This window comes from Macaca thibetana, chromosome 10, assembly GCF_024542745.1.
Source record: "Macaca thibetana thibetana isolate TM-01 chromosome 10, ASM2454274v1, whole genome shotgun sequence".
NCBI classification, from domain to species: Eukaryota; Metazoa; Chordata; class Mammalia; order Primates; family Cercopithecidae; genus Macaca; species Macaca thibetana.
In genome coordinates, this window is record NC_065587.1 from 62,887,072 (window position 1) to 62,912,949 (window position 25,878).

Here is a 25,878-nt window from a genome sequence, read left to right on the forward strand (position 1 = left end):
AAAGATAATAGATGATGTCGTTTTCTGTTTTGTTTTCTTTTTGATAAGTGTCTGCCAAAGAAACTTGAGGTGACTGAGAGTTCGCCACTTCCTGTATATATAGGTTTCAGATCAAATTCTGCTACACAATTTCTTTTTTTTTTTTTTTTTTGAGATACAGTCTCACTCTTGTGGCCCAGGCTGGAGTGCAATGGTGCGATCTCGGCTCACTGCAACCTCCGCCTCCCAGGTTCAAGTGATTCTCCTGCCTCAGCCTCCCAAGTAGCTGGGATTACAGATACCTGCCACCACGCCCAGCTAATTTTTGTATTTTTAGTAGAGACGGGGTTTTGCCATGTTGGCCAGGCTGGTCTTGAGCTCCAGATCTCAGGTGATCCGCCCACCTTGGCCTCCCAAAGTGCTGGGATTTCAGGCGTCAGCCACTGCACCTGACCTTTTGTTTGTTTGTTTGTTTGTTTGTTTTTTTGAGACCATGTCTTGCTCTGTCACCCAGGCTGGAGTACAGTGGGACAGTCACAGCTCACTGCAGCCTTGACCTCCCAGGCCCAAGTGATTCTCGGCTCAGCCACGGCCTGGCTAATTTTTATATTTTTTGTAGAGATGGGGTTTCACCATGTTGCCAAGGCCAGTCTTGAACTCCTGGGTTCAAGTGATCCGTCTGCCTTGGCCTCCCAAAGTGCTGGGATTACAGGTGTGAGTCACCGCACTCTGTCTTATATACAGTTATTAACTATATTTATTAGCAAATAAGCAAACAATCATTGTTACAGGTCCTGTACAGTGGTGGTGGCACGGGGCAGGGAGAATATCCAGTGATGATGAACTCAGGAATTCTGGCACTCATAAAGAGAGTGAGAGCACAGTGACTTACGTCTATAATCCCAGCACTTCGGGAGGCCAAGCCAGGAGGGTGGCTTGAACCCAGGAGTTCAAGACCATTGTGGGTAGCATAGTGAGAGCCCATTGCTACAAAAAATTTTTTTAAAATAGCCACACATGGTGGCATCTATAGTCCAAGCTACTCAGGAGGCTGAATTGGGAGGTTGGCTTGAGCCCAGGATGTCAAGGCTACAGTGAGCCATGATCTTGCCACTGTACTCCAGACAGAGCAAGACCCTGTCTCAAAAAAAAAAAAAAGAGAGAGAGAGAGAAAGTTATGTAGGAGGATATGCAATCAGACAAGTCTATATTCAGATAAGTCACCTTCCAGTTCTTAGAGCTATGTCTAGATGCTATGACCCAGATTTGGACACACCAAAGAACACCGACTTGGGAAGAACAGTTCTGGTTCTATAAACAAATTCATTATGGGTTGTAAAATAATTACTGTTTAAAAAGCACACACACAATTTATATATCCTATGCAGTAAGTTCATATATCCCAGTTCTATGTCTGACCACCACCCAAGGAAAAGATTTGCTCAAGAATGGGTGCCAAGATTTCAGATGCAGGATTCAGTCAACCTTACGGCTAGCATCAAGCAAATACCGTGGATCAGAATTCAGGGCTGGACACAGGACTTCTTAGAGCTTTTAGCCTTAACGTTATTATCCCTAAGAGTAAAGCCTAGAGACTTCACTGGATCTTTCATCACTTTCCTGGCTATTGAGGGTAGTGTCTCAAATATTTTAACCAATCTGCTTATCTTAAATACTTTTTATTTCCTGAACATGAGCTCATTTTTAGCATTAGTCATACTTAATAAGCATTCACTATTTTCATCAATAAAAACCCATTTCTGGCCGGACATGGTGGCTCACACCTGTAATCCCAGCACTTTGGGAGACCAAGGCGGGTGGATCACTTGAGGTCAGGAGTTTGAGACCAGTCTTGCTGACATGGTGAAACCCCATCTTTACTAAAAATACAAAAATTAGCCAGGCATGGTGGTGAGCACTTGTAATCCCTGCCACTTAGGAGGCTGAGGCAGGAGAATTGCTTGAACACTGGAGGCTGAGGTTGCAGTGAGCTGAGATTGTGCCACTGCACTTTAGCCTGGGCAACAGAGCAAGACTCTTTCTCAAAAAAAAAAAATTCTGAATTTGAGTATGTTAATGAGCAAAGCATTGGTCATCGATTGAGATATGCCTAACAGAAACTGTTGGAGTGGAGAAAGAATTTCCTGATTAAAACACCAGCTCACTCCTCATGGGCTATGAATTCTTCATTGTCATGTTAGCAGACCACTCCAGAGCGGCAGTCTTAATTAGAATACTTGTGAGACCTAGGTTATAGCTTAACCTAAGTAACACAAACGTAACACTGTCCTCAAGTGTATTGTAGTTAACTGAAAACTTTACATTACTTCCTTAGAAACTTATTTTACGGATTAAAAATAATTATATTTAGGCTGGGTGTCGTGACTCATGCCTGTAATCTCCCAGCACTATGGAAGGCTGAGGCAAGAGGATCCTTTGAGCCCAGGAATTAAAGACCAGCAAGAGCAACACAGCAAGACCCCCATCTGCAACAAATGAAAAGAAAAAATTAGCTGGGCATGGTGGCTGACACCTGTAGTCCCAACTACTTGGGAGACTGAGGCAGGAAGATCACTTGAATCCAGGAATTTGAGATTGTAGTGAACTATGATCGCACCACTGCACTTCAGCCAGGGTGATAGAGCAAGATCTTGTCTCTAAAAATAAAAAATATAACTATATGTATATATATGTATGTGTGTGCATACACACACACACACACACAGTCATGTGCCGTATAATGATGTTTCAGTCAGTGATGGCCCACACATACAACAGTGGTCCTATAAGATTATAATGCTGTATTTTTACTATACCTTTTCTATGTTTAGATATATTTAGATGCACAAATACTTGCCATTGTGATACAATTGCGTGTGGTATTCAGGACAGTAACATGCTGTACAGTTTTGTAACTTAGGAGCAATATGCTATACCATTCAGCCTAGGTGTGTAGTTGGTCATACAATCTAGGTTTGTGTAAGTATACTCTATAGTATTCTCATGACAAAATCATTTCAACAATGCATTTCTGAGAAGATAACCCATCATTATGCAATACACAACTATGTATACACATATGCATATATATAATATTTAATACAAGCTTTGTTCATAGTAAGGCCTTAGTAATAGCTATTATTTATAAGCAATATCAAATTTATTATATTAATGAGTATGGTTTTTTTAGCATTAGTCCCACTTAATAAACCATTCACTATTTTCATCAGTAAAAACCCATTTCTGGCCGGACATGGTGGCTCACACCTGTAATCCCAACACTTTGGGAGACCGAGATGGGATCTCAGTGTGTTTCCCAGACTGGTCTTGAACTCTTGGGCTCAAGTGATCCTCCCACCTCGGCCTCCCAAAGTGCTGGAATTACAGGCGTGAGCCACCACACCTGGACGAGTATGTTTTTTTTAATGTCTTTTTTTTCTTTAGTTTTTTTAAATTTTAGAGATGAGATCTTGCTCTGTTGCCCAGGCTGGAATGTAATAGGGTAATCATAGCTCACTGCAACCTTGATTTCCTGGGTTCAAGCGATCCTCTCATCTCAGCCTCCCGAGTAGCTAGGGATAAAAGTGCGTGCCACCACACCTAGTTTTTAAATTTATTAATTTTTTTTTTTTTTTTTTTTTTTTTTTGAGACGGAGTCTCGCTCTGTCGCCCAGGCTGGAGTGCAGTGGCGCAATCTCGGCTCACTGCAAGCTCCGCCCCCGGGGTTCACGCCATTCTCCTGCCTCAGCCTCCTGAGTAGCTGGGACTACAGGCACCCGCCACCGCGCCCGGCTAATTTTTTGTATTTTTAGTAGAGACGGGGTTTCACTGTGTTAGCCAGGATGGTCTCGATCTCCTGACCTTGTGATCCGCCCGCCTTGGCCTCCCAAAGTGCTGGGATTACAGGCATGAGCCACCGCGCCCGGCCCCTTAATTTTTTTTTTTTTATAGAGACAGGGTTTCACCACATCCAGCCTCCCACAATTTTAAATGTTTGGTTCATTCAAGTAAAGTATAGCTCCTTACCTTACATAAATATTAACAGCTGGAATTGGAATGACACAGAAACATGGAGACACTATAGTCTCTGTCTCAATAAATTTCTAATACAAGGAGGACATTAAATAATTTTAGGCCAGGCGTGGTCGCTCACATCTGTAATCCCAGCACTTTGGGAGACCGAAGTGGGAGGATCACTTGAGCCCAGGAGTTAGAGACCAGCCTAGAAAACATAAGGAGACCCTGTCTCTACAAAAAGTAAAAAAAAATTAGCCTGGTGTGGCAGCATTCACCTGTAGTCCCAGCTACTCGGGAGGCTGAGGCAAGAGGATCAAGAACCTGTCATAAAAACAAAACAAAAAGAAATAATTTTAATTGATCCATATAATGAGAATAACCTAGAAGAGCTGTTAACATACCAGTATCCTTTGGAACAGTGTTTCCCAGAATGGTAGTATAAGTGTTTTGGGGGGTCCAGGCGCAGTGGTTTATGCCTGTAATCCCAGCACTTTGGGAGGCCAAAGCAGGCGGATCACCTGAGGTCAGGAGTTTGAGACCAGCCTGTCCAGCATGATGAAACCCCATCTCTACTGAAAATACAAAAATTAGCCAGATGTGGTGGCATGCTCCTGTAATCCCAAATACCCAGGAGGCTGAGGCAGGAGAATTGCTGGATCCCAGCGGGCAGAGAGACTGCAGTGAGCCAAGATTGCGCCACTGCACTCCAGGCTGGGCGACAGAGCAAGACTCCCTCTCAAAAACAAAAGTGTTTTGGGGAAAGAGACTATACATAAAAAATTGGGGAAGTATGGAATTAAAGTGAACATGAGAGTTTTTTTTTTTCCCAAACTGCAGTACTTCTCAGAGCCTTATACTAACATGCATTTCTGAATTTCTAATATAATGTACAGCATTTCCTCAACTTTATTTAACCACATAGCTCCCCTCCCCTCCCACCCTAGTCAAGATCCTTTAGAAATAGCAGAAGTGAAAGAGACATCCAAATTAAGACTGAGATCCCCTGGGGCCGTTTGGTCTTTGAACCATGTTTGTATTTTCTGGTTTTCCTAAGGTGAAGGCATTGCTTCTACCCATGTTCTCAATGTTTGTAGGCCAGTGAATTGAGAATGAGAACTTTTTTCAAATAAATGCTAAGTTGTTTTTAATTGGTAGTGGTTTTCTTAACTCTTCTAAACACATGGTTCTTGTATATACAAGCAAATGATAGTTTGTAATACTCTATAATACTTTTCCTTCCCCAAAAAATAGTAGGACAAATTTCTGCCTAGTTTCACAAGCTATCCCAGAGTTGCACCATTAAGTAGGAAACTACGTTGGGGCAAGCTGTTATTTTACTATTGGGAGTGCTCAGTAAAACCTGAACACTGGTTCCTGATCAGGGTTCCTGTTGTACGTGGTACAATAAGGCTCTTAGAACACCTGTCACCTGCCATGTATTTGCAGAGAAATAAATGTAATTCATTTTGCTTCTTCCCTAACCTCTCAGGATATGCTTTACCTTTTAGAATCTTTCTACCTTTCTCAAAGACACAAGAAGAATATCTGCAGGCCTTTTAGTTTTATGAAGCTGAGGTTTGCCACTGCCTCCCATACTGTAGAACTTAGATAACACCAGCTCAGGGCTGTTGCCCCTCTAAAAGCCACTAATGACAGTCAGCTCAAAAGCTATGGTTGTGAAAACATTCTGAAGTGGCATCTAGAGAAGAGAGCACCACCTTCAATTGATATGTTTGCATTTCTCTAGATTCCAATTTGACTTATAAGTAATACAGATGGATTTCTGAACCTTCTCTGAAAATATTAATTTCTCTATGTAAAGACTTGTGAGTTTTTTTTAATATTGTAGAAAGGTAATTTAAATTGCTGACTTGTATATTAAAGTATGCTTTGTGGCTGGGCATGGTGGCTCACGCCTGTAATCCCTGCACTTTGAGAGGCTGAGGCTGGCAGATCACTTGAGCCCAGGAGTTGGAAACCATCCTGGGCAACATGGAAATATTGCCGTCTCTACTAAAAATAAACGCCGTCTCTACTAAAAATAAAAAATAGCCAGGCATGGTGGTGCGTGCCTGTAGTCCCAGCTACTCAGGAGGCTGAGGTGGGAGGATCACTTGAATCCAGGAGGTTGGGGTTGCAGTGCGCCAACGTTGCACCACTGCACTCCACCCTGGGTGACAAAGTGAGACCCTGTCTCAAAAAAAATAAAATAAAAAGTATGCTTTGTATCACAACATTGCATTCTTTTTAACAGACTTGGAAGATGCTACAAAAACACCTGACTGTTCCAGTGGACCAGTGAAAGAGGAAAGAGGTGATCTTATAAAATTTTACAATACAATATATGTAGGAAGAGTGAAGTCATTTGCACTGAAATACGACTTGTCAAATCAGGACCATGTGGTATGTTTTATGTTTTACTACTTTATTATTATTCGCTGTCATAGTTGAATTACTGTAAGTTTATTTTGCTAGATAAGTATGTCAAAGTAAAATTACTAGCAATTAATCAGAGCATGACTAGTAACTTAATCGGTGATTAAGGCTATGGTACAACAGAGACCAGAGGAAATCATGGAATCTGTTGCCCTGGCTACAGTGCAGTGGTGAGATCCTGGCTTACTGCAACCTTTGCTTCCAGGGCTCAAGCGATGCTCCCACCCCAGCCTCCCAAGTAGCTGGTAGGACAGCTGCGTGCCACCACCACGCCTGGCTAATTTTTTTGTATTTTTAGTAGATACAGGGTTTCACCATGTTGGCCAGGCTGGTCTGGAACTCCTGGACTTAAGCAATCTACCCACCTCAGACTCCCAAAGTGATGGGATTACAGGTGTGAAACACCACGCCTGGCAGAAAGTTTATCTATACCATGATTATGTTACTAGAAATTCCGTGTACATATGGGTAAGAACTTGATGGGAACATGAATATTAAAACAATTCATTTGTTTGTATTTATTTATTTATTTATTTTGAGACAGAGTCTCACCCCGTCACCCAGGCTGGAGTGCAATGGCACGATCTCAGCTCAACTGCAACCTCCGCCTCCCAGGTTCAAGTGATTCTCCTGCCTCAGCCTCCCCAGTAGCTGGTATTACAGGAGCATGTCACTACACCTGGCTAATTTTTTGTATCTTTAGTAGAGACAGGGTTTCACCATGTTGGTCAGGCTGGTCTTGAACTCCTGACCTCGTGATCCGCCCACCTCAGCCTCCCAGAGTGCTGGGATTATAGGCATGAGCCACTGCGCCCAGCAAATTTGGTAAATTTTTCTGTTGTTACATTGTGAGATTAATGTTTTTCTCAAGTTAAAGACAGAAGGGGCCAGGTGTGGTGGCTCATGCCTGTAATCCCAGCACTTTGGGAGACCGAGGTGGGTGGATCACCAGAGGTCAGGAGTTCAAGACCAGCCTGGCCAACATGGTGAAATCCCATCTCTACCAAAAATTAGGTGGCGTGGTGGCAGGCACCTGTAATCCCAGCTACTCGGGAGGCTGAGGCAGGAGAATCACTTGAACCCAGGAAGCAGAGGTTGTAGTGAGCAGAAATTGTGCCACTGCACTCCAGCCTGGGTGACAAGAAGGAAACTCCATCTCAAAAAAAAAAAAAAGACAAAAGGAGGTCAGGCGCTGTGGCTCATGCCTGTAATCCCAGCGCTTTGGGAGGCCGAGGCAGGTGGATCACGTGAGGTCAGGAGTTCAAGACCAGCCTGGTCAACATGGTGAAACCCCATCTCTACTAAAAATACAAAAATTAGCCGGGCATGGTGGTAGGCACCCGTAATCCCAGCTACGTGAGAGGCTAAGACAGGAGAATCACTTGAATCCGAGAGGCAGAGTTGCAGTGAGCCAAGATTGCACGATTGCACACCAGCCTGGACAACAGAGCAAGACTCCGTCTCAAAAAAAAAAGGCAAAAGGAAGTAGATAGGCCTGGATCATTAATAGAGGCACCACTAAGAAATTTTTATGCAGGCCAGGCGTGGTGGCTCACGGTTGTGATCCCAGCACTCTGGGAGGCCAAGGCAGGCGGATCACGAGGTCAGGAGATTGAGACCATCCTGGCTAACACAGTGAAACCCTGTCTCTACTGAAAAGACAAAAAAAAAAATTAGCCGGGCATAGTGTCGGGCGCCTGTAGTCCCAGCTTCTAGGGAGGCTGAGGCAGGAGAATGGCGTGAACCGGGGAGGTGGAGCTTGCGGTGAGCCAAGATCATGCCACTGCACTCCAGCCCAAGCAACAGAGCGAGACTCCGTCTCAAAAAAAAAAAAAAATTATGCAGACCCCAGTTTTGGCAGTCGCAGCAGGCCTGAGAAAGTGTTACCAGTGTGTAAGCTGAGGTTGCTTCCCAGAAGACCAGACTTTAGCTCTAAGAAAAAGAGACCAGCCAGGCACTTCCCAAGCCTGTAATCCCAGCACTTTGGGAAGCTAAGCCTGGAGGATTGCTTGAGCCCAGGAATTTGAGACCAGCCTGGAAAAATAAGAAGGCCCTGTCTCTTTAAAAAAAAAAAAAAACTCTACAAATTAGCCATGTAGTGGCTGGTATACACCCAAGTAGTGGTCCCAACTACTCAGCAAGCTAAGGTAGGAGGATCGCTTGGGCCCAGGAGGTCAAGGCTGCAATGAACCACAGTCGCATCACTGCACTCCAGTCTGGGCAACAGAGCAAGACCCTGCCTCAAAAAAAGAAAAGAAAAGAAGGCCCTAGCAGAAGCTGCAGCCAGCCAATAGCTGTTTCTATGTATCTGTGTGCATCTGTACATTTCTGTTCTTCCTCTTTTCATGGAATATGGTCTATGACTATCCTCAGAGGTCATAACTGTTCATCCTACTCCAGTTTCACTTCCCCTCTGTCTATATACTCTGAATATCTCTACCATCTTAATTTATTTCCATTATACAGGATATTAAAGAAAATGAAATCCTTGCTCATCCAACTTATTTCTAAATATTTTCCATTTCCATATGAAGTGTTTCCCATTTCATTAACAGATTTTTTTCCATGTCAGAATCATTCTGCTGGCTTATAGAATTCTCTGCCTCTTTTATTCTCTCTGCTACTGCTTTGGTTGTGGGGTAGAGAGAGATTTTGTGTGTGTGTAGAGAGAGATTGTTATAGCAAGTGTTAGAAGATTAGTTATTCTTTGTCCCTACTTTTTTTTTTTTTTTTTTGGAGAAGGAGTCTCGCTCTGTTGCCCAGGCTGGAGTGCAGTGGCCACAGTCTTGGCTCACTGCAACCTCTACCTCCCGGCTTCAGGCAATTCTGTGCCTCAGCCTCCTGAGTAGCTGGCATTACAGGCGCCTGTCACCACGCCCAGCTGATTTTCGTATTTTTAGTAGAGACAGGATTTCACCATCTTGGCCAGGCTGGTCTTGAACTCTTGACCTCATGATCCACCCACCTCGGCCTCCCAAAGTGCTGAGATTACAAGCGTGAGCCACCCTGCCCAGCCTGTCCTTACTTTTTAAGCATGAATATGAGGTTCTCGTGCTCGTGGCTTAACTCCTGGTGTCTTGTCCAGAATTTTTTTTTTTTCTTTTGAGACAGAGTCTCACTCTGTCACCTAGGGAGGAGTGCAGTGACATAAACTCGGCTCACTGCAACCTCTGCCTCCTGGGTTCAAACAGTTGTCATGCTCAGCCTCCCAAGTGGCTGGGACTACAGGCGCATGCCACCATACCTGGCTAATTTTTATATTTTTAGGAGCTACTCAGGAGGCTGAAGTGGGGTTTTGCCATGTTGGCCAGACTAGTCTCCAACTCCTGGCCTCAAGTGATCAGAGCATGTTGGCCTCCCAAAGTGCTGGATTATAGGAGTGAGCCACTGCACCTGGCCCCAGAAATCTTTTTTTTTTTTTTTTTTTTTGGAGGCAGATTCTTGCTCTGTCACCTAGGATGGAGTGCAGTGGCACAATCTGGGCTTACTGCAACACCTCTGCCTCCTGGGTTCAAGCAATTCTAGTGCCTCAGCCTCCCGAATAGCTCGGATTACAGGCATGTGCCACCACGCCCAGCTAATTTTTGCATTTTTAGTGGAGACAGAGTGTCACCATGCTGGCCACGCTGGTCTCAAACTCCTGACCTCAGGTGATCCACCCACCTCGGCCTCCCAAAGTGCTGGGATTACAAGTGTGAGCCACCACACCCGGCCAGAATTCTTAATACTAGTTATAGGACTTCCTGAAAGATCCAGGAAAATAGGCAGGGCATAGTGGCTCACACCTATAATCCCAGCACTTTGGGAGGCCGAGGTGGGTGGATCACCTGAGGTCAGGAGTTGGAGACCAGCCTGGCCAAGATGGTCATCTCTATTAAAAATACAAAATTAGCTGGGCGTGGTGGCACATGCCTGTAATCTCAGCTACTTGGGAGGTTGAGGCAGGAGAATCGCTTGAACCTGGGAGGCAGAGGTTGCAGTGAGCCTAGATTGCACCATCTTACTCTAGCCTGGGCAACAAGAGCGAGAGATACTTCATCTCAAAAAAAAAAAAAGATCCAAGAAAATAAATTCTACTTTATCTGTTGTTGTTGTAAAAAAAAAAAAAAAAAAAAAAAAAGAAGAAGTAACAGATCTTTTTTTTTTTTTGCTTTTCTCAACCATAAATGAGCTTTTATAGTATAACTGATTCCTAACTAGGAGATATCATAAGAATAAAAATGGCCGGGCGCAGTGGCTCAAGCCTGTAATCCCAGCACTTTGGGAGGCCGAGACAGGCGGATCACAAGGTCAGGAGATCGAGACCATCCTGGTTAACACGGTGAAACCCCGTCTCTACTAAAAAATACAAAAAAAACCTAGCCGGGCGAGGTGGCGGGCGCCTGTAGTCCCAGCTACTTGGGAGGCTGAGGCAGGAGAATGGCATAAACCCGGGAGGCGGAGCTTGCAGTGAGCCGAGATCCGGTCACTGTACTCCAGCCTGGGTGACAGAGCTAGACTCCGTCTCAAAAAAAAAAAAAAAAAAAAAAAAGAATAAAAATATGGGATTCAAAAACAAAGAAAAACTTTTATCTAAAAAATCTGACTTTTGGGTTATTTTAGATGGATGCTCCACCACTCTCTCCTTTTCCACATATTAAACAACAGCCAGGCTCACCACGCCGCATTTCCCAACAGCACTCCATTTATATTTCCCCACACAAGAATGGGTCAGGCCTTACACCAAGAAGCACTCTGCTGTACAAGTTCAATGGCAGCCCTTCTAAGGTAAGGTGAATAGGCTAAAAGCTGGATTTCACATTAACAGTCAGTAACTGTTAATCTTGCCTCTTTTTTTGTTTTTGGCCAAGTTTCTACTATACTAATAAAATATGAAATGTTAACTATGGCATGTCTCCTCTCATCAAGAGCAGTATATTCAGTTTGAGGTAGTTTAATCCATTATTATTGACATGGTATTTGTGGAGTTCATTTTTAAAGTCCAGCATGTTTTCCTGTTCAAGCAAGATCTTGAGAAGGGACCAGTAAAGCAACATCTGCAAGTGGTCAGACCTGGGGGATGTCAAGTTGAAAGAAAGGCATTGGAAGTGAAAGTGCATTTGGTAGATGGCACCCAAGATAGGAAGACGTCTGAAAACACAAGCCTCCTCTTATGTACATAGACAACTCTGTGATCATCTCATCCTTATCCTTGTTGAGTGGTGAAGATGTGATATGGACATGATTGCTGTTTTCAGATACTTCATGGACTGTCAAGCAGATCTGTTCAGTATGTCTCCAGAAGTCAGAATCAGTATAAACTGGAAGAAATTGTAGTGGGGCATATTGTAATTCAGTCCAAATACATTGGCTCCTTCTTATTACTTTCCTATTAAGTTATACAGATGCCTACAGAGTTCTCACTATACTTGACAAAGTTGGCTAAGATAATATACCTGACTGGACACAGTGGCTCAAGCCTATAATCCTAGCACTTTGGGAGGCCAAGGCAGGCGGATTGCCTGATCTCAGGAGTTCAAGACCAGCCTGGGCAACATGGCGAAACCCCATCTCTACTAAAAATACAAAAAATTAGCCAGGCATGATGGTCCGCACCTGTAATCTCAGCTACTCTGCCCAGGAGGCTGAGGCAGGAGAATCGCTTGAGCCCAGGAGGCGGAGGTTGCAGTGAGCCGAGATCACCCCTTTTTCACTCCAGCCTGGGCGACAGAAGAAGACTCTGTCTCAAAAAAAAAAAAAAAATTGAAAAGCATTACTCTAAGGAAGAGGATCTCAAACTGTAGGGAGCTTTAAAATCATTGGGAGGGCTTGTTAAAACAGATTAGGGCTGGTCGCAGTGGCTCACGCCTGTAATCCCAGCACTTTGGGAGGCCGAGGCAGGCAGATCACGAGATCAGGAGTTCAAGACCAGCCTGGCCAACATGGCGAAACCCCGTCTCTACTAAAAATACAAAAATTAGCCAGGCATGGTGGTGGGCACCTATAATCCCAGCTACTCAGGAGGCTGAGGCAGGAGAATCGCTTGAACCCAGTAGGCAGAGGTTGCAGTGAGCTGAGATCGTGCCATTGCACTCCAGCCTGGGCGACAAGAACAAGACTTCGTCTCAAAAACAAACAAAAAAAAAACAGATAAGGCCAGGCATGGTGGCTCACCCCTGTAATCCCAGCACTTTGGGAGGCCAAGGTTGGGGGATCACTTGAGGCCGGGAGTTCAAGACCAGCCTGGCCAACATGACAAAATCCTGTCTCTACTAAAAATACAAAAAAATAGCCAGGCATGGTGGCATGTGCCTGTAGTCCCAGCTAGGGAGGCTGAGGCAGGAGAATAGCTTGAGCCCAGGAGGCGAAGCTTGCAGTGAGCCAAGATCATGCCCTGCACTCCAGCCTGGGCAACAGAGAGAGAACCTGTCTCAAAAAATAAAAAAATTATAGATGCTTCTTCTGCTTCTGGTCTGGGTACTACACATCGAGAACTACTATTATACAGTGAATTCAGTTGTTTTGGTTTTGTTTTTGAGACAGGGTCTCACTCTGTTTCCCAAGCTGGAGTACAGTGGCATGATCACTGCTTACTGCAGCCGCAACCTCCCCAGGCTCAGGTGATGCTCCTTAGCCTCCCGAGTAGCTGAGACTACAGGCACAGGCCACCACACCTGCCTAATTTTTGTATTTTTTGTAGAGACCAGGTTTGCCATGTTGCCCAGGCTGATCTCAAACTCCTGGGCTCAAGTGATTGAACCATCTTGGCCTCCCAAAGTGCTGGTATTACAGGCCACCACACCTGGCCTTAAATCTAATTTTTAAGCCACCTGAAAAGATTAGTTCAAGCCATCCCTTATGAGGTTGTTCTAAGTTTTAAAAAGAATCCTTATCCCAGTGTGAAGATTTGGATAGAGGATAGAACACAGGAAAAAACAATTCACTTGGTTGTTTGCTGCCATTTCCCTTCTCCCTCTTTTACTCACACACGTTCTCTATTTCTGCACAGAGTTTGAAAGAGATCAACAACATGATAAGGCAAGGTGAACAGAGAACCAAGAAGCGAGTAATAGCCATCGATAGTGATGCAGAATCCCCTGCCAAACGCGTCTGTCAAGAAAATGATGATGTTTTACTGAAACGACTACAGGATGTTGTCAGTGAAAGAGCAAATCATTAATGTTCTTGCTTCTATGATAAAAGCACTTTCAGATTGTTCTGCAGAAAGTTGGAGCTCTGTCCTTCAAACCTTTTAGCCCTATGGATGGTAAATATTGCTGGATTATAAGAAAAAAATTGCACAAAAATGTGCTTTTTAAAATATTTATCCAAAATGTAATTGACAGAGATGTATTTTGAGTTGGACTGGAAAGGAATATTTTAAGTGCCTTTTAAAAATACTAATAGTCCGGCTAGATGCAGTGGCTCACGCCTGTAATCCCAGGACTTTGGGAGGCCAAGGCGGGCAGATCACCTGAGGTCAGGAGTTTGAGACTAGCCTGACCAACATGGAGAAACCCCATCTCTACTAAAAATACAAAATTAGCCAGGTGTGGTGGCACATGCCTGTAATCCCAGCTACTTGGGAGGCTGAGGCAGAATTGCTTGAACTCAGGAAGCGGAGGTTGTGGTGAGCCTAGGTTGCGCCTCTGCACTTCAGCCTGGGCAACAAGAGTAAAACTCCATCTCAAAAATATGTATATATTAATAGGGATTTTTTTTTTTAATGTTTGCTCCTTAAGTTAGTTTTCAAGTTGAAATTAGGAGAAACCCCATAACTTTTTAGCTCTCTTTTAAAAATAAATGTCTCCTCCTCCTGTGTGTTGTAATATGAGGATAAATAATCTACTTTTGGTAAGCATGCTTTGAGATATTTGTATTCTCAATTTAATATTGAAGGAAGGGGTTGGTTCCCATAGTACCTGGCCAGAGGGTTATGTACCAGCCTGTCTCTGGCCCACTGTGGTAATTCCACATCCAGGTGCTACCACCATTCAGGGTTGTCTCCTTCTCGTGCCTTTTCTCTCCTTGAGCTTTATAAACAGATTTGTACCTGAGCCCCAATGCTACACTCATCCTTGCTTTCCAGCCCTAAGCCATCTCAGCCTGATGTCACAACCCAATAAATGGGCACTTTCTTCTTTTGTAAACTATTATCATTTTGGTTTCTGTGACATTAACTTAATTATATATGATCATACTAACTCATGTAGTTCTCAAAATAGGCAGCTGCTTCTCAAGCCAGTAGAATAAAATTCAGTTAGTTATTAAAAACTAAATTCCTGTTAGTAAGGTAACACCATGATTATGTGTGTTATACTATTTTTGAGATCATAGTATCAGTCATTCTCAATATCTAATTGAGTCCCTAAGAATATTTTAAACCTTTTTTTTTTTTTTTTTTTTTTTTTTTTTTTTGAGATGGAGTCTCACTCTGTCGCCCAGGCTGGAGTGCAGTGGCCGGATCTCAGCTCACTGCAAGCTCCGCCTCCCGGGTTCACGCCATTCTCCTGCCTCAGCCTCCCGAGTAGCTGGGACCACAGGCACCCGCCAGCTCGCCCGGCTAGTTTTTTTTGTATTTTTTAGTAGAGACGGGGTTTCACTGTGTTAGCCAGGATGGTCTCGATCTCCTGACCTTGTGATTCACCCGTCTCGGCCTCCCAAAGTGCTGGGATTACAGGCTTGAGCCACCGCGCCCGGCCTTTAAACCTTTTTTTTTTTTTTTTTTTTTTTGAGACGGAGTCTGGCTCTGTCGCCCGGGCTGGAGTGCAGTGGCCGGATCTCAGCTCACTGCAAGCTCCGCCCCCCGGGTTTACGCCATTCTCCTGCCTCAGCCTCCCGAGTAGCTGGGACTACAGGCGCCCGCCGCCTCGCCCGGCTAGTTTTTTGTATTTTTTAGTAGAGACGGGGTTTCACCGTGTTAACCAGGATGGTCTCGATCTCCTGACCTAGTGATCCGCCCATCTCGGCCTCCCAAAGTGCTGGGATTACAGGCTTGAGCCACCGCGCCCGGCCCTTAAACCTTTTAAAAACCACATAAATATCATCTTATGCCTCATAATTCCAGTATATTTAATACATCAGTAAAATAGCTGCTTGTTACTTCTCCCACTTTGTTCTCAGTATTTTTAGTACATCATGAGTTTCCTGCTGGTGTACCACTGGGTACTCCTGAAGATGTTTTTCCATACTAGGGATGATTTTCAGTATTAGGGATGCTTTTTTCAGTGCTAGGGATGCTTTTCAGTACTAGGGATGCTTTCCAAAATATCACCTCTTTTACATTTACTTTTTCTAGTATGTGTCTGGAATCCAGAGGACATGAAAAAGCCACTTATAATTAATTTTGAGAAGTTTTATCAAATGTTTATGTTTCTAACTGCAAACGTTAATTTTGGAAAGGCATAATGTTTAACTCACCTATGTTTAACCATGGCTAATTTAAAATAGTCAGATTTGGCTGTCACTAATTAGTATTCTCAAGAATTTCATTTTTCAATTTTAAGAAGAAAAGGGATTTTGGTCACATTTTGCTTGTAAATGAAAATTACATCCTCATTCTTTGTGTAGTATCTACACATTGTTATAAGCCAAAAAACAAAGTCTGTCTTGAATCCTTGTACATATTTGTATGTTGCTGTAATTGTTATTTTTATCTTCATTATTGTGCAAAATATAAATGAGCATTTGTACATTGACTGTATAAGAAACCATGGGCCGGGTCCTGTGGCTCATGCCTGTAATCCCAACACTTTGGGAGGCCAAGGCAGGAGGATCACTTCAGTCCAGGAGTTCAAGACTAACCTGGGCAACATAGTGAGCCCTCATCTCTACAAAAAATAAAAAAATTAGTTGGGTGTGATGCATGTGCCTGTAGTCCCAGCTATTCAGGAGACTGACATGGGGGGATCACTTGAGGCTGGGAGATTGAGGCTGCAGTGAGCTGTGATTGCACCACTATACTCTATCCTGGGTGAGAGGTCAAGACCCTTTCTCAGAAAAGGAAAAAAAGAATTCTGGACATGTTTTTATCAGTTTTCAGGACTTGGTATCAATGTACATAAAATGGCTAATAAAAACTGGAATTGAGATTATTGAAAAAAACTCTTTTCTATATGACTGGAAGCAGTTGCACAGCCATCTAAAATCTGTTTTAATATCTACTTTATGACTTTAAAATTCCTTAGAATAACTTAAAAGTTAATGTTCCTGTGGTTTCCAGGGTCTAGGGGGAAAATGAAAAATAACTGCTTAATGGATACAGAGTTTTTTTTGCAGGGAGTGATGAAACTATTTTGGAACTTGATATAGGTGGGGTAGTTGCATAACATTGTGAATTTACTAAATGCCACTGTATTGTACGTTTTAAAATGGTTGAGTTTGTGTTACGTAAATTTCACCTTAAATTTTTTTTTTAAGTCTTAGATACTGTATTAGTCCATTTTCACGCTGCTGATAAAGAAATACCCGACCGAGACTGGGAAGAAAAAGAGGTTTAATGGATTTACAGTTCCACATGGCTGGGGAGGCCTCACAATCATGGCAAAAGGCAAGGAGGAGCAAGTCACATCTTATGTGGATGGTGGCAGGCAAAGAGAGAGCTTGTGCAGGGAAACTCCTGTTTTTTGTTTGTATGTTTGTTTTTGAGACAGAGTCTTGCACTGTCACCAGGCTGGAGTGCAATGGTAGGATCTTGGCTCACTGAAACCTCTGCCTCCTGGGTTCAAGTGATTCTCCTGCCTCAGCCTCCCACATAGCTGGGACTACAGGTGCATGCCAGCACGCCCAGCTAAGCTAATTTTTGTATTTTTGTGGAGACAGGGCTTCACCATGTTGGCCGGGATGGTCTTGATCGCTTGACCTCGTGATCTGCCTGCCTCGGCTTCCCAAAGTGCTGGGATTACATGCGTGAGCCACCATGCCCGGTGGAAACTCCCATTTTTAAAAGAATCAGATCTCTTGGGACATATTCACTATCATGAGAAGAGCCCAGGAAAGACCTGACCCCATAATTCAATCACCTCCCACCAGGTTTCTTCCACAACATGTGGGAATTGTGGGAGTTACAATTCACAGTGAGATTTGGGTGGAGACACAGCCAAACCATATCATTCTTACCCTGGCCCCTCCCAAATTTCATGTCCTCACATTTCAAAACCAATCATGCCTTCCTAACAGTCCCCCAAAGTCTTATTTCAGCTTTAACTCAAAACTCCACAGTTCAACATTTCATCTGAGATAAGGCAAGTCACTTCCATCTGTGAGCCTGTAAAATCAAAAGCAGGTAAGTTACTTCCAAGCTACAATAGGGGCATGGGCACTGGGTAAATACAGCCGTTTCAAATGAGAAAAATTGGCCAAAACAAAGGGGCTACAGGCCACTTGCAAGTCTGAAATTGAGTGGGGCAATTAAATCTTAACGCTCCAAAATGACCTCTTTTGACTCCATGTTTCACATCCAGGTCATGCTGATGCAAGAGGTGGGTTCCCATAGTCTTGGGCAGCTCCACCCCTGTGACTTTACCTCCCAGCCTCCCTCCCACCTGCTTTCACAGGATGGTGTTGAGTGTCTGTGATTTTTCAAGGCACATGGTGCAAGCTGTCAGTGGATCTACCATTCTGGGGTCTGGAGGACAGTGGCCCTCTTCTCTCAGCTCCACTAGGTGGTGCCCCAGTAGGGACTCTTTGTAGGGACTCCAACCCCACATTTCTTTTCCATACTGCCCTAGCCGAGGTTCTCCATGAGAGCCCTGCCCCTGCAGCAAACTTCTACCTGGACATCCAGGCATTTTCATGCATCCTCTGAAGTCTAGGCAGAGGTTCCCAAACCTCAATTTTGACTTCTGTGCACACCATGTGAAAGCTGCCAAGGCTTGAGGCGTACACCCTCTGTATGGCCCAAGCTCTACATTAGCCCCCTTCAGTCATGGCTGAGCAGCTGGGACGTACAGCACCAAGTCCCTAGGCTGCAACCAGCATGGAGACCCTGGGCCCAGCCCACAAAACCACTTTTTCCTCTTAAGCCTCCAGGCCTGTGAATGGTGGAGTGGGGGAGCGGGTATGATGAAGACTTCTCACATGCCCTGAAGACTTTCCCCATTGTCTTGGTGATTAACATTCAGCTCCTCATTGCTTATGCAAATTTCTGCAGCCAGCTTGAATTTCTCCTCAGAAAATGGGATTTTCTTTTTTTGTTTGTTTTTTGTTTTGAGATGGAGTTTCGCTCTTGTTGCCCAGGCTGGAGTACAGTGGTGCAAACTCAGCTCACCACAACCTCCACCTCCCAGGTTCAAGTAATTCTCATGCCTCAGCCTCCCAAGTGGCTGGGACTACAGGCATGTGCCACCAAGCCCAGCTAATTTTCTATCTTTAGTAGAGACATTGTTTCTCCATGTTGGTCAGACTGGTCTTGAACTCCCAAACTCAGGTAATCCACCTGCCTTGGCCTCCCAAAGTGCTGGGATTACAGGCATGAGCCACCACACCTGGCCAGGATTTTCTTTTTTATCACATTGTCAGTCTGCAAATTTTCTGAACTTTTATGCTTTGCTTCCCTTATAAAACTGAATGCCAGCCGGGCACAGTGGCTCACGCCTGTAATCCCAGCACTCTGGAAGGCCAAGGTGGGCAGATCAGGAGATCAAGACCATCCTAGCCAACATGGTAAAACCCTGTCTCTACTTAAAAATACAAAAATTAGCTTGGCGTGGTGGTGCACTCATGTAATCCCAGCTACTCAGGAGGCTGAGGCAGGAGAAATGCTTGAACCGGGGAGGTGGAGGTTGCAGTGAGCCGAGATTGCGCCATTCTTTTCCAGGTAGCAACAGAGCAAGACTCCATCTCAAAAAAAAAAAAACTGAATGCCTTTAACAGCACCCAAGTCACCTCTTGAATGCTTTGCTGCTTAGAAATTTCTTCCACCAGATACCTTAAATCATCTTTCTGAAGTTCAAAGTTCCACCAGTCTCTAGGGCAGGGGCAAAATGCCACCAGTAGATTTGCTAAAACATAACAAGAGTCACCTTTGCTCCAGTTTGCAACGAGTTTCTTATCTCCATCTAAGAGCACTGCATCCTGGATTTCATTGTCCGTATTATTATCAGCATTTTGGTCAAAGCCATTCAGCAAGTTTCTAGGAAATTCAAAACTGTCCCACGTTTTCCTCTCTTCTTCTGACCCTCCAAATTGTTCCAACCTCTGCCTATTTCCCAGTTCCAAAGTCACTTCCACATATTCGCGTATCTTTTCAGCAGCACTCCACTTCTGGTACCAAATTGCTGTATTAATCCATTTTCATGCTGCTAATAAAGACATACCTAAGACAGAAGTAAAAAAGGTTTAATGGACTTAGTTTCACATGGCTGGGTAGGCCTCTCAATCATGGCAAAAGGCAAAGAGCAAGTCACATCTTACATGTATGGTGGCAGGCAAAGAGAGAGTTTGTGCAGGGAAACTCCCATTTTTAAGACCATCAGATTTTGTGAGATGTATTCACTATCATGAGAACAGCCCAGGAAAGACCCGCCCCCATAATTCAATCACTTGCCACCAGGTTCCTCCCGTGACACATGGGAATTGTGAGAGTTACAATTCAAAATGAGTTTTGAATGGGGACACACCCAAGCCATATCAGATACATATGAAGAAACAGGATTATTTCAAGGCCTTGGAATGAACATGCAAACTAAGTTATGATAGTTAATTAAGGAAATGGCTTATTACTGTCTTTGGAGTGCTTTCAAGGTGTATTTCTCCACAGGAGACCTACAGCTTAAAAATTCTTTTTATTGGCCGGGCGCGGTGGCTCAGGCCTGTAATCCCAGCACTTTGGGAGGCCGAGACGGGCGGATCATGAGGTCAGGAGATCGAGACCATCCTGGCTAACCCCGTGAAACCCCGTCTCTACTAAAAAATATAAAAAACTAGCCCGGCGAGGTGGCGGGCGCCTGCAGTCCCCAGCTACTCGGGAGGCTGAGGCAGGAGAATGGTGTAAACCTGGGAGGCGGAGCTTGCAGTGAGCTGAGATCCGGCCACTGCACTCCAGCCTGGGTGACAGAACGAGACTCCGTCTCAAAAAAAAAAAAAAAATTATTTTTATTTATTTTTTTTTTGAGAGGGTGTCTCGCACTTGTTGCCCAGGCTGGAGTGCAATGGCGTGATCTCAGCTCACTGCAGCCTCTGCCTCCTGGGTTCAAGCAATTCTGCCTCAGCCTCCTGAGTAGCTGGGATTATAGGCTCCCACCACTATACCCAGCTAATTTTTTGTATTTTTATTAGTAGAGACAGGGTTTCACCATGTTGGCCAGGCTGGTCTCAAACTCCTGACCTCAGGTGATCCACCTGCCTTGGCGCCTCCCAAAGTGCTGGGATTACAGGCATGAGCCACCACACCTGGCCTTAAAAATTATTTCCTAATTAAGATCTTAATATGGGCCAAGTGTGGTGACTCATGCCTGTAATCCCAACACTTTGGGAGGCCAAGGCAGAAGGATCACTTGAGGCCAAGAGTTGAAGACCAGCCTAAGAAACATAGTGAGACACCTGTCTCTACAAAAACAAAAAGAGGGTTAGATGATTAGATTATATTCAGATTTTTCTAAAAAGGGTAATGTTCCTGCTTGTTTTAATTTTGTTTCTTGTGAGTGCTTTCACTAAGTCAACAAGCATTTATTGGCTCCCTGCTCTGTTCCTACCCTCTGCTAGGTGCAAGGGATATAAAGATGAACCAGACATAGTTCCTGTGCTCAAGATATAATATTGCTGTGATAATTATAGTAATACAGCTCTGTGCCAAGAGGGGTAGTTTAGCACAAAGAAGGAAGTGTTTTACTCTGCCTGAGCACATGTGCCAGAGGAACCTCCAAAAGGAGAGTCTTGCTCCATTGCCCAGCCTGGAGTGCAGTCACACAATCTCCGCTGACTACAACCTCAACCTCCTGGGTTCAAGCAATTGTCCTGCCTCAGCCTTCTGAGTAGCTGGGATTACAGGCACCTGCCACCATGCCCGGCTAACTTTTGTATTTTTAAGTAGAGACGAGGTTTCACCATGTTGGTTAGGCTGCTCTTGAACTCCTGACCTCAAGTGATCCGCCTGCCTCTGCTTCTCAAAGTGCTGAGATTACAGACGTGAGCCACAGTGCCCAACCAGGAATTTCATCCTTGTGGGAGAATAACTGTTTGCCAGGACAGTAAAAGTATTCAAGACAAAGTGAGGATAAATTGTGGAAAGACCTAGATGTATGAAAGTACATAGGTTTGGGAATTACAGGTAATTTAATTTTTTTAATCTTTTTTTTTTTTTTTTTTTTTTTTTTTTTTGAGACGGAGTCTCGCTCTGTCACCCAGGCTGGAGTGTAGTGGTCGGATCTGGGCTCACTGCAAGCTCCGCCTCCCGGGTTTACGCCATTCTCCGCCTCAGCCTCCCAAGTAGCTGGGACTACAGGTGCCCGCCACCTCACCCGGCGAGTTTTTTTGTATTTTTTAGTAGAGACGGGGTTTCATCGTGTTAGCCAGGATGGTCTCGATCTCCTGACCTTGTAATCTGCCCGTCTCAGCCTCCCAAAGTGCTGGGATTACAGGCTTGAGCCACCGCACCTGGCCAATTTTTTAAATCTTTACATGACCCTATTTGAAGATAATTTGGCAAGGCTGGACTGTAGCGTGCATATGCACAAGTGTCATAGAAAATAGGGCTAGAAAGGCAGGCAGGAGACTTTCATGGTTGGGCTTTCAACAACAGGTTAAACAGCTCAGGCTTGATTATTTCTGGTGGTTCTCAACATTGGCTGCACCTGGGGAATTTTTCTTTCTTTTTTTTTTTTTTTTTTTTTTTTTTTTTTTTTTTTAAGATGGACTGTCACTGTTACCCAGGCTGGAGTGCAGTGGCATGATCTGCAACCCCCACCTCCTGGGTTCAAGCAATCCACCAGCCTCAGCCTCCCAAGTAGCTGGGACTATGGGCATGTGCTACCTATTCAGGAGACTGAGGCAGGAGAATAGCTTGAACCCAGAAGATGGAGGTTGCAGTGACCCGAGATTGAGCAACTGCACTCCAGCCTGGGTGACAAGACTGAGACTCCATCTCAAAAAAAAAAAAAAAAAAACCTGAAACTGGGTAATTTACAAGAAGAGAGGTTTCAGCCAGGCACGGTGGCTCACGCCTATAATCCCAACACTTTGGGAGGCTGAGGAAGGTGGATCACTTGAGGTCAGGAGTTCGAGACCAGCCTGGCCAACGTGGTGAAACCCCATCTCTACTAAAAATACAAAAATTAGCCAGGCATGATGGCGGACGCCTGTGTCAAGCGCGTCCGTGTGAAGAGACCACCAAACGGGCTTTGTGTGAGCAATAAAGCTGTTTATTCACTTGAGTGCAAGTGAGCTGAGTCCGAAAAGAGAGTCAGCGAAGGGAGATGGGGAAGGGGTTGCTTTATAGGAGTTGAGTAGGTAATGGAAAATTACAGCAAAAGGTGGTTATCTATTGTTAGCAGAGGTGCATGGTGCCTGGGGGAGAAGGCACCATGGTGGAGAAGGTGCATGGTGGAGAAATCATAAGACACATTGTCCAGAAGAAGAATGTCACAAAGTCAATCGATTAGCTAAGGTAGGGCAGGGACAAGTCACAATAGTAAAATATTGTAATGTTAGTTAATCAGTTAAGGCAGGAACTGGCTGTTTTACTTCTTTGTAGTTTTTTTCTTTTGCTGCTCCAGATTTTTTGGCTCCTGCAGGCCACCTGGATGTGTATGTGCAGGTCACAGGGGTTATAATGACTGAGCTTCAGCTCAGAGGCCTGACAGCCTGTAATCCAAGCTATTCGGGAGGGAGGCTGAGGCAGGAGAATTGCTTGAACTTGGGAGGCAGAGGTTGCAGTGAGCCAAGATCACGCCATTGCACTCCAGCCTGGGCGACAGAACGGGACTCTGTCTTAAAAAAAAAAAAAAAAAAAAAAAAAAAAAAAAAAAAAACAGGTTTCATTGGCTCATCGTTCCAAAGGCTGTACTTGAAGCATGGCTGGGGAGGCATCATGGCAAAAGGCGCAGGGCAGCAGGACCCTGGGCCTGGCTTGCAAAACCATTCTTCCCTCCTAGGCCTCTGCCCCCATTTTTCTGGGTGGGGCTGCTGCAAAGGTCTCTGAAATGCCTTTGAGGCCTTTTTCTCACTGTCTTAGCTATTAGCACTTGGCTCCTCTTTACTTCTGCAAATTTCTGTAGCTGGCTTGAATTTCTGTCCTGAAAATGGATTTTGTTTTTTTGTTTTTTGTTTTTTCTTTTGAGACAGAGTTTCCCTCTTGTGGCCCAGGCTGGAGTGCAATGACGTGTTTTTGGCTCACTGCAACCTCCACCCTCCAGGTTCAAGTGATTCTTCTGCCTCACCCTCCCAAGTAGCTGGTACTATAGCCACATGCCAACGCATCCGGCTAACTTTTGTATTTTTAGTAGAGTTGGGATTTCACCACATTGTCAATCAGTCTGGTCTCCAACTCCTGACCTCAGGTGATCCACCCGCCTCAGGCTCCCAAGGGTTTTTCTTTTCTACCACATGGCCAGGCTGCAAATTTTCCACACTTTCATGCTCTGCTTGCCTTTTAAATATAAGTTCCAGTTGTAGATCAACTCTTTATTCACACATATAAGCATACACTATTAGAAGCAGTCAGGCCACATCTCTAATGCTTTGCTGCCTAGAAATTTCTTCCACCAGATACCCTGTATCATCTCTGTCAAGTTCAAATCTCCACAGATCTCTAGGGCAGCGGCACAATGCCACCAGTATCTTTGCTAAAGCATAGCAAGAGTGACCTTTACTCCAGTTCCCAATAAGTTCCTTATCTCCATCTGAGACCACCTCACCCTGGACTTCATTGTCCAGATCACTCTCAGCATTTAGATTACAATTTAACAAGTCTCTAGGAAGTTCCAAACTCTCCCTCATCTTTCTGTCATTTCTGAGCCTCCAATCCATTCCAACCTCTACCCAGTACCCAATTCCAAAGCTGCTTCCATATATTCAGGTATCTTTATAGCAATGCCCCCACTTTCCAGTACCAATTTTCTGTATTAGTTTGTTCTCTCACAGCTATAAATGAATACCTGAAACTGGGTAATTTATAAGAAAAGAGGTTTAGTTGGCTCACAGTTCTTTGGGCTATACAGGAAGCTGGCTGGAGAGGCCTCAGGAAACTTACAGTCATGGCGGAAGGTGAAGAGGAAGAAGGCACATCTTATGTGGCCAGAGCAGGAGGAATAGAGAGCAGGAGAAGGGGCTACACACTTTTAAGCTACCAGATCTTGTGAGAAATCACTATCACGAGAACAGAAAGAGGGAAATGTGCCCCCATGATGCAATCACCTTCCACCAGGCCCCTCTGTAAGGAAAATGGCTGTGCTTCAGTCAGGAGTAGGCTGAGGCAGACATCCAGTACATCATGACAGCAGGTTGGGACCACAGGTGCACAATTCCATGCACTATGTAATCACATTTATGTAGCCATTTTGATGTATCCTGTTTGTGTGAGCTCATACCTGGCTTTGAGCCACTATTGTCTGTGAAAAATATAACTGCACTGCTGACTCTGTGGGAGAGAGAGAGATAATAAGACCATGTCCCAACTGCCTATGGTCCCTAGAGTATTCTTTCAGCTACCCACCACCCATCCACCAGCTCCTTTTGGACCCCAGCTCAGGTTGGAACCTGACACCCTCTTCCAACACTGGGGATTACAGTTTGACATGAGATTTGGGTAGGGACACAAATCTAAACCATATCAGGGAGCCACTGAAGAGGTTTTAATTTTAAATAGATCTACAATGACAAAATCTGATGTTTATTTTAGAGTTGCAGTTTCCTAATGAGCAAGGACAAGGATTATCTGAGAGACATGTTAACAATACTGATTCCTAGGCTCTGCCTTTGACCAGTGAAATCATAATCTCCAGGGAAATGTTGCTGAAACACCACGAGTTCTATCTTGGTCTTGTTGCTGGCTGCATAGAAAGCCAATCGCTGCTGGGCACAGTGGCTCACGCCTGTAATCCCAGCACTTTGGGAGGCCAAAGCAGGAAGATCACCTGAGGTCAGGAGTTTGAGACCAGCCTGACCAATCTGATGAAACCCTGTCTCTACTAAAATACAAAAATTAGCCAGGCGTGGTGGCATGCACCTGTAATCCCAGCTACTCGGGAGGCTGAGACAAGAGAATCGCTTGAACCTGGGAGGCGGAGGTTGGGGAGAGCCAAGATCTCACCATTGCACTCCAGCCTGGGCAACAAAAGCAAAACTCTGTCTCAAAAAAAAAAAAAAAAGGAAAGAAAAGAAAAAAAAGCCCATCACTGAGACAAGTATTGCCAGAGAAGAGGGCTTTAATCATACTGCAGTTGAGGAGATGGTAGATCAGTTTCAAATCCATCTCCCTAAGCAATTAAATTCAGGCATTTATTTATCAGGGAAGAAATATAACTTCATACA

The 25,878-nt window shown here is 44.4% G+C and overlaps 2 protein-coding genes across 17 annotated transcripts in view; one reads left to right on the top strand and one right to left on the bottom strand.

Annotated features, from left to right (window-relative positions):
• Positions 1-15,014, top strand: part of RBL1 (RB transcriptional corepressor like 1) — a 90,104-nt gene extending 75,090 nt beyond the window's left edge. For 5 of the 8 annotated variants that reach the window (XM_050807013.1, XM_050807018.1, XM_050807019.1 and 2 more), the window contains 3 exons: positions 6,251-6,399; positions 11,035-11,199; positions 13,421-15,013. In XM_050807013.1, coding sequence (XP_050662970.1) covers positions 6,251-6,399; positions 11,035-11,199; positions 13,421-13,591 — 485 coding nt within the window. In that variant the 3' untranslated portion in view covers positions 13,592-15,013. Of the gene's footprint in view, positions 1-6,250; positions 6,400-11,034; positions 11,200-13,420 lie in introns of all 8 variants that reach the window. The other 3 variants (XM_050807020.1, XM_050807021.1, XM_050807015.1) reach the window with 2 other exon arrangements.
• MANBAL (mannosidase beta like) overlaps positions 1-25,878 on the bottom strand; it is a 634,273-nt gene that overhangs the window by 297,079 nt on the left and 311,316 nt on the right. The window lies entirely within an intron of this gene.